This window comes from Lissotriton vulgaris, chromosome 9 (genome assembly GCF_964263255.1).
Source record: "Lissotriton vulgaris chromosome 9, aLisVul1.2, whole genome shotgun sequence".
Classification (NCBI taxonomy): domain Eukaryota; kingdom Metazoa; phylum Chordata; class Amphibia; order Caudata; family Salamandridae; genus Lissotriton; species Lissotriton vulgaris.
The window spans coordinates 697,989,753-697,998,697 of NC_141697.1; the positions used below are offsets into that span (position 1 = coordinate 697,989,753).

Sequence of the window (8,945 nt, forward strand, 5' to 3'; positions counted from 1 at the left end):
GGGGTTGCTCAAGCATCATTATTCACTTAAAGGATTGGTACCCTATGTGGTAGCAAAAGCAAGTTGCTTGTTTGCTATGGCTCTGCCCGTGTCTCCTTTACTGGAGCCTGTTCTGTTCTTTTGGAGTATGGTGAGAACAGATTCCACTCTTAGGGGTATCCACAAGCGGAGGTTGATTAGGCTTAGTTCCTTTCATCTAAGTGATAGAGATAATGGAACTTGTCCAAGGGATGAGGCTCCAAGTCATGCGCAGGTTTCCCAGTGTTGCACACATTGGTACTGCATCAGTACAACTCTTCCTTGCTGGGTATCACTCCTCTAGCTCTGTTTCCATCACACAAAAACTATCTTACTCAGCGGCTATTAGCCACCACCACAGACTGGCTGATCAATCACACCCTACGTTCCTTTAGCAGCAACCATGCCATACCAGGCAAGCCTACTAGCTCCTTCCTGCTGCTCTCGCATGATTTATGTTTAACTCCACCCCTGCAAGTTATGCATTACTGCCACCTGCAGGACAAATAGAAAGCAGAGATACTCTAGAACATTAAATCCCTCAGTAGAAGAGGCATTACATCAATGGGCTTCTTCCAGGAAAGCTCTCTAAACCTGTCATCTCACAGAGCCAAGGGACAGCCATCCATCTACTTACCAAGTATTAGGCAACTGGGGCCCCCTCTACTAATATCTCTCAACTTGAATACTGTTTGAATGCATGGATCCAGAAACAACTAGACAGGAAATCTTGGTCCAAATTAGGTTCCAGTATGTACACCACAAGCAAAAGCACATTTGAAAATAAAGATGAGTGAAGCACTTACACATTTTCAAAATATATTTTATTTTGAGGAATTGCTTTTTACTAAATAAAGTGTTCCACCTGGAGTCTATGGGCCTGATTTAGATCTCGGTGAACGGGTTACTCCGTCAAAACAGTGACGGAATCACAGTCCGCTGATATATAAATCCCATTATATCCTATGGGATTTATATTTTGGCGGATGGGATATCCATTACTGTTGGGACGGAGGAGCCCATCTGCCTAATGTCTAAGATGTTAAAATATAAGGATAATGAGTAAACTTCTGGGGCTAGCTGAAGGTGAAATGTGAAAACACCCAGGTGACTATGCACACTCTGTGGTTCTTGAGAGTCGCTGATTGCGAGACAAAAATGTCATTAGGGACTCTTTCACTTCCCTGTTCCTTAGAGTGTAGATTAATGGGTTCAGCAGAGGTGTGAATATAGTGTATACCATAGACACCAGTTTGTTGGAGTTGAAAGAGTCAATTCTCTGTGGTCTGGCATATATAAAAAGTGTGGTTCCAAAAAAAATTACAACAACAGTGAGATGAGAGGCACAAGTTGAGAAGGCCTTGAGGCGTCCACTTACAGTAGGCATTCTCAATATGGTGACCACAATGCATGCATAAGACACAACTGTGATGAGGAGTGGAACTGACTGAATAAAAAGCGCGAGGATGAAATCTACCAGTTCAGCCAGTGACATATCCGTGCAAGACAGGTTCAACAAAGGGGAGACGTCACAAAAGAAATGGTTGATGATATTGGAGTTGCAGAAGGTCAGTCTGGAAATGTAGCACACCTTCACTAGAGAGATGAGAAAACCACATATCCAGGATACAGTTGCAAGCAGCAGGCATATTCTCTCACTCATGATGGTGCTGTAATAGAGAGGCTTACAAATGGCCACAAATCTGTCCAAAGCCATGGATGCCAAGAGGACACACTCCGTGCAACAAAGTCCCATAAAGAAATAGAGCTGGGTTAAGCAACCAGTGATAGAAATGCTCCTGTTATGCACCAGGAGCATGGCAAGCAGCTTAGGTACAGTGACTGTGATGTACCACATCTCCATAAAGGCGAGGTGACTCAGAAAATAGTACATTGGCTTTCGGAGCTTTGCATCCACTCTGATTACAACAATGATGAGAACATTTGCCATTATTGTCAGCAGGTAATAAAGAAGGAAGATCACAAACAGAAGCAGCTCCAGCTCTCGAGGTAAAGGGAACCCCAACAGAATGAATTCTTTTATGCTGGTATGGTTGTCTCCCTGCATCTTGATGTTTTTCAGACTATAAAGCGAGCCAAGAGAATAACAGAAATTGAAGCATTTCTAAGACAATGGGAATTATATCAGGCACTGGGCTACCATATCCTTTTTTTTTTTTTTTTTTTTTTTATTGAGATGGTTCCGGGCATCACATAAATACATTAATCAATAGGATAAAATCAGGCATTAAAAGTACAAAATACATCTTATAAATACAATTGTAGGAATCATAAAGCCTAGATTGTTTCAGACAATAGTACATAAGGGAATACATTCGGCATCACCCATAGATCTTTAAATTGTTTTGTTCATCTGATTTCTCTCCAATTTTTAAGCGGAGCCCATATCTTCTTACCAAATTCTTTCGACCTCTTCCCTTTAAATTCGTACAAACATTCCTCTATATTATGAGTTCCCAGCAGTCTAGTTAACCACATCTGGAAAGTGGGAGCTACAGAGTCTTTCCAACCAGCCGATATTCAAATCCTAAAAACAGCTATAGATAGAAAAATTAATGCTTCAGCCTCGTACTCTAATTTTAGGTTTTCGTCCCTGCCGATCAAAACAATAGTAGGGGATTGAGTGATCTGTTTCTCTAGCAGCCCCGTTAAAAATCTTTCGATTTCTTTGTGTACTGGAATAAGATTCTGACAATTATAAAACATATGGGGTAAATCTGCAGGGCTTTGATCGCACCTGGGGCACCTATCGTTTTCTCTCTTACCCCACTTGAACAACTTAGCAGGCGTGTAATATAGGTTAAAAATAGTCTTGTAGTGCTGTGCCTTTAAATTTGAAGCTCTTAATATCTTCTTATTCATTGCCAGGGCAAAATCTATATCTATATTCGGATCACCAATTCTTTCCGCCCAATCTGATTCAATTTGTCCAATGTCATCCCCCAAACCCTGCAAGAGATAACTATACCCAATTTTAATCTTCTTGCCACCATTCCTAACATACTTCAAAATTGGATTAGGCTCCTGAATTGAAATCCTAGGTCTGATAGACTTAACTGTTTGCTCCAATTGTCTGTATAAAAGCCATGGGTAGCAGGTATACCAAATTTTTACTGAAGTATGTCAAATCCCAGTAGTTCATCCTCAAACATGACATCTCCCAGACACCTAATCCCCAACTCCTTCCATAACCTACTATTACTGTTCTGTCTAAGATGCACAAAAGGATTTGACCGCCACATGTCTAATATGCTATTAATTTTCGGAATCTTCAGGAATCTCATTATTGACTTCCATGTGCCCCAAGCACTAAGCATCACTCTGCTTTTACCCCTTTTAAAATACCTACAGTTCATTTCTCGTGTAAGGAGCCCCACTGCTTTTCTTCCTACTAGCAATTCATAAATTGTAGGGGTTCTGTCCAGACCATTCGGTAGATCTATATCATCATATTTAAAAAGCACATTCATTTGCATCATTAGACACACCCAGTGATACAGCCTCAGATTTGGTGCAGTCAGGCCCCCTCCCTCCAATGATGCTGATAGTCGAGCCAAAGATCTGCGTACTTTCCCATATTGCCACACAAATTGTGAGAAAACAGCTTCCATTTTCTTCAAGAGACCCTCTTCTACTAGCAGAGGTATGGCACGAAAAAGGTACAGTATTTTCGGAAACATTGACATCTTCAAAACATTCACTCTGCCAATCAGAGATAAGTGTAAAACATCTATTCTTCTTAGTTCTTTATCTATTGCTGTGATCAAGGGTACATAATTTTCTTGTATGATTTTCTCCACATTTGCATTGATCCTCACCCCAAGATAAACTGCAGATTCCACATACCTCCGGTCGACTTTATAGATATTATTAGTGCTGATTATTATGATTTTTTCTTCATTCAGCTTATACCCAGAATGGATTCCAAATGCCTTAGGCAGTTGACTCAGTTCTACTATAGCCGTCTGCGGGTTGGTGGTGACAATTGCCAAATCGTCCGCATAGGCCAATAGTTTGGTAGTATGCCCATTTAATATGACAGGGTAGATTTTATCTGAGGCTAATATTTCCCTAATTAAGGGATCTATATAAAGTGAGAAGAGTATAGGAGAGCAAGGGCATCCTTGACGAGTGCCTCTCCTAATTACCACCTCTTCCGACTGTAATCCCATAGTTGTAATTCTAGCTACCGGATCTACGTACATAGCTTTTATTGCTTTCCTACATTTCTCTCTGAAACCTCTACTGACCAAAACTTCCCACATAAATTCCCAGACCACACGGTCGGAGGCTTTTTCAGCACCTAGGAGGATCATGGCCATTTCTCCCCCGTGACAGCCGTAGCATCAAACAGCGAGATTGCACACGAGGTGTGGTCCGTCGTGCCTCTCCCTGGAACAAACCCATGCTGCCACGGAGAGACAAGTTGACCAATGATCCCCCCTAACCTCTTTGCCCACACCTTAGAATACAATTTGGTATCCGCATTTATCAACGATATTGACCGATAAGAGCCTGGATTTTCCTCAGGTTTACCCTTTTTATGGAATACTACAATATTGGTCTGTTTCCAAGAGTCAGGGATCTTCCCAGAGCAAATTATTCCATTAAACAGATCTACGAGTAATGGAAGAATTTCCTCCCCTAGGGTCTTATAGACTTCTATAGGTATCCCGCCTGGACCTGCAGCTTTACCTGCTGCAAGATCCTGTAATGCTGTCCTTATCTCCTCTAGGGATATATCTTTTTCCAACTGCTCCCTATCTTTATCCTCTAATGCCGGACATGCAAGTCCGGACTCTTGCCTAGATGGTACCCACCCGGCCTCCTGATCATATAGTTTTTGATAAAATTTTTGGAACACACCCATTATCTCTCTCGGATCCATATATTCTATTCCATTCTCTTCAATCTTATTAATGTTGTTTTTATTGGTTTCTTGCCTTATACGCAGCGCTAGTGCTCTACCGGCTTGTTCACCTGTCTCATACCGTTTTGCTCGAAACGTCTGATATTCTCTAGTCTCCTTTTGCGTGACCACTTTTAAGATGTCTCCCTTGATCAGTGCCATAGTTTTAGCCGTTTCACTCCCATCCTTGCCTGATCCTATTTCCTCTATATGCCGATTCTCTGAAAATACTAACTCTGAAATAAGCTTTTCCACCTTACTTCTATCCTCCTTCCTTAGCCTGGCGGAACAGCTGATCGTCTCCCCCCTTAAAGATGCCTTGAAGGCTTCCCAAACTCCGTTCCGGGATGAACTATATCTGTTTATGTCAAAGAACTCCTTCGCCCACTGTTTGATGTGCTTAACAAACCTATCATCGTTTAGAAGTTTCCTTTCAAATGTGTATTTAGTTGTTCTCCTAGGTATATTATCTACTTTATATGTCATTATCAGGGGATTGTGATCCAAGACTATTCTTGGGAGCTTGGCAATTCTGACTTTGCATAGTTCCCCCGTCGAGACAAAGAAATAGTCCAACTTAGAATATTTCTGAGCTGGATATGAGAAATAAGTAAAACCCGGGTCCCCGGGTACTTTTCCCCCCCAAACATCTGACAGACCATGCAACCGTAAAAGAGAGCCTAATGCCCTATATACCTTATGTTTGCGTCCTGTATATTTACCTCCCTGCCTCCAATCAGCCGAAATATTCATGTCTCCACACAATACCAAAGGGGTACCCCAGTTAGCCAACTCCTCTTCTAGCTCATCAAATACTGCTGGCTCATCTTCATTTGCTCCATAGGTCACACACAATATAATGCCTAGATCCAATTCCGCCAAAACCCATCTGCCGGACCCATCCGTTTTGGTACGTCTGACCCCCCCCCAAATTACATTTCCCCATAATGGCCACCCCTCTTATTGTAGATGATTGTGACGAACAGCCTAACAGTCTGTAACCGGGCATATTCAATAACTTCCTTTTAGCCCAAGGCAGATGGGTTTCTTGTATACACAATATGTCAATATTGTTAAATTTAACAAAGTGGCTCAATCTCTGTCGTTTCTTCCAGTCATGTAGGCCCCCTACATTGATAGTACATATCTTAATGTATGACATTATTGACATCGTTTTTGCTCCCAGCCTGTCTATTATCCATGAATCTACTATAAACCGACATCAAACCTTTTTCCATCTCAAAATTTTTCTCTTTTTTGCTCCCCCCCACTGCCCCCCTCTTCCCCCCGCAACCCCCCCTCCTCCTCACTTCCCCTCCCCTCCCCCCCTTCAACCCCTCCAACCCCCCCTCCCATCCGCCCCTCCCACCTCCTCTTTTCAGAGGCGCTCAGACCTGCCGGTCTGTTCATGTGATGGTTCGCAGTGATGACCGAGGAGATTTCTAAATAACCCATCATAGTACCTGTGACCCTATTGACCCCTCCACCCTACACACCATACCACACCACACCCCAATTAATTATGTCTACCATAGAGATTTCATGCTCACATCTGCGGAATACCCTAAGCCCCTTGTGTGTCCAAATACTCCTTTGCTTTCACTTCGGAGGAGAAGTACAGGGTTCTTCCACCATTAATTATTTTCAGCTGTGCCGGATTGATTAAGTATGCCTGCATGCCCTTGTCCTGAAATGGTTTTATCATCTGCCTTAATCTCCAGCGTCTCTCCACCGTGACATGGCAGAAATCCGGACGGACAAAAAAGGAGAAGCCATCAACATTCTTATTTAGGTCCGGTCTTGCCCTTTCTGAAATTGCCTGCCTCAGGTTAAAGTTTCCAAGAAATATTAAAATTGCTCTGGGCTTATCTCCCTCCTTGGCATTTTTGTGAACTTTAAAGGGAATGCGTTGCGCCCTCTGAATCTCCTTTGCCCAATCCCATCCCTTCAACTCCGTGAAGGCATGTTGGAACAGCTTTACTACAAAGGCCCTCATGTCTGTATCTTCTGATCCCTCCGGTATCCCTAGTATGCGTAGGTTATTTTGTCGGGATCTATTCTCCAACGCCTCCAGCTTCCATTGCACATCTATCATCTGTTCACCTTGTTGATCTACTTTGCTAGAGGCAGCTGCAGTCTCTGCTTCTGTCGAGACCACTCTTTCTTCCAAATTGGTGACCTGTTCTCCCAGATTCGCACACACCTTGGCCAATTTTCTTACCGCACCTTGTATTTTCCTAACCGCAGCCTGTGATTTGCGACTTTCCTGTCGAGCCTCTTCCCTGTGTGCAATTATTTCCTGGTGTATCACCTCCAGAAGAGACATCTGTGCTGCTTCACCTCCCGGGCTCTCCGACACGGAATTAATCGTCGAGTGATCACGTTTCTGACCATGCATTTTTAAACCTATACTGGATTTCACCGCAGTTGTTGGAGGGGTGGTATCTTCCTTCTCTGGCTCACTGTCGGTGGCTGAACCACAGTCCTCTTGTTCCAGACTATCCTTGTCTTCGTCTGACCATTCCCCCCCTCTGAGACTGAAAAAAAAAGCCTCACTGGGGGCTTCCTTCTTATCGCCTGTACTTTCGCTGGCCTCTTCTTCCAGCTCCTCTTCCAGCACTAGGGGGGCAATATCGGATTCTGGGTTCGGAAAAACACTAGTGATATTTTCAGTTTCTTCCACTACATCAGCTTTCCCTTTAATGTACTCCTCTTTGTTTGTAGAATCATCAAACTGAGCAGGTAAATCCACTTTCTCTGCAGCCAACCTTTTGCCTTTGGGGCTACCACCCTCCTCTGACAACTCCTCCAGGGCCTCGTTATTAGGGTCTTTATCTTTACTTATTTTTTGAAAAATGTCAGAAATCGGGTAGTGCCATGATTACCCTTAGCTGCTCCTTGTTGCTGCACTGTTCTCTTAGCAGGGGATGCTTCCAGGGTGCTCCGTGGTTTTTCCTCCGTTTTTTGGATCACGCTTGTCTGTTTGGACTTCGACAGCCTCTGCCGCTTCCTCGATAGCAGGCGCCGCCGGCTACGTGAACTCCGTTTCCACTCGGCAAACTCCGCGAGCTCCGCTAGCAATCCTGCTCCTGTTACGCCTCCCGACGTAAGCCTCCTTGCGGTCTGCACTAGCTTCCGTAGAAGCCGCTTGAGCGGCCGGCGGCAGGTAAGGAGCATACGGCGATTATTTTCTGACAGTTTAATATGCTCCGGTTACAATCCGGGGGTGTTGTGATGTTGTGGTATCTTACGCCTGGTTACCGCATTGTGTCCAAACCGGCATCTCCCCGGTCTCACTGCTACTCGGCCGTCCTAAGCTGCCGCCATCTTGCCCGTAGAGTCCACTGGGCTACCATATCCTAATGACTTAAGTAAACTTGATTGTGCAGATTGCATATTAAGATCAATTACCTCTGGTACCTACTTCAGATTGTTTCTGAGTACTTCAAAGAGATACCATATTTCATACTTGAAAAGGGCATGCTTTGTATAATTTGGGAAGCACCACACCTTTTTTCCCCAACCGGAATGTTCTACCCCAGAAATATTATCACCTGTTTCCTGGAACTACATGATATCTCGCACGGATCTGCCCATAAGTCAACCTCCTGAAGTCATGTCACCCATATCTCCTGATCTAGAAGGGACATCACCCACAGACCCTGATCTATAAGGCCACCAGGGATCCTAGTACCCTGACCCAGCAACCATGCAATGCAAGAGGATGGATACCATAAGTAACCTTCAACGTGGGCATTTTGAAAGTCAACCCACATTCACCTTTCAACTCTTCGCAACATGCAATGTGCAGAAAGTGATGTGGCAGGAACTGACCACAATATCTGGGTGATCAAGTGTTAGCAAACAGACAAAAGGCAATTGGAGGAATGCTTACAAAAAGTGTATTCCAACACAACTGTTTTTGCCTACTGTGCCTCTCTACACAGAAGTCCATCTTATTCAAATCATTACTGGGAACAGTGTAACCTGAACTGCA

The 8,945-nt window shown here is 43.8% G+C and overlaps 1 protein-coding gene across 1 annotated transcript; it reads right to left on the reverse strand.

The window, feature by feature from the left end:
* Window positions 1-1,129: 1,129 nt before the first annotated feature.
* On the reverse strand, window positions 1,130-2,086 carry LOC147692129 (olfactory receptor 6B1-like). The gene has a single exon (XM_086939502.1). It carries the CDS (start codon window positions 2,084-2,086, stop codon window positions 1,130-1,132), a length of 957 nt encoding a protein of 318 aa, XP_086795628.1.
* Window positions 2,087-8,945: the final 6,859 nt, after the last annotated feature.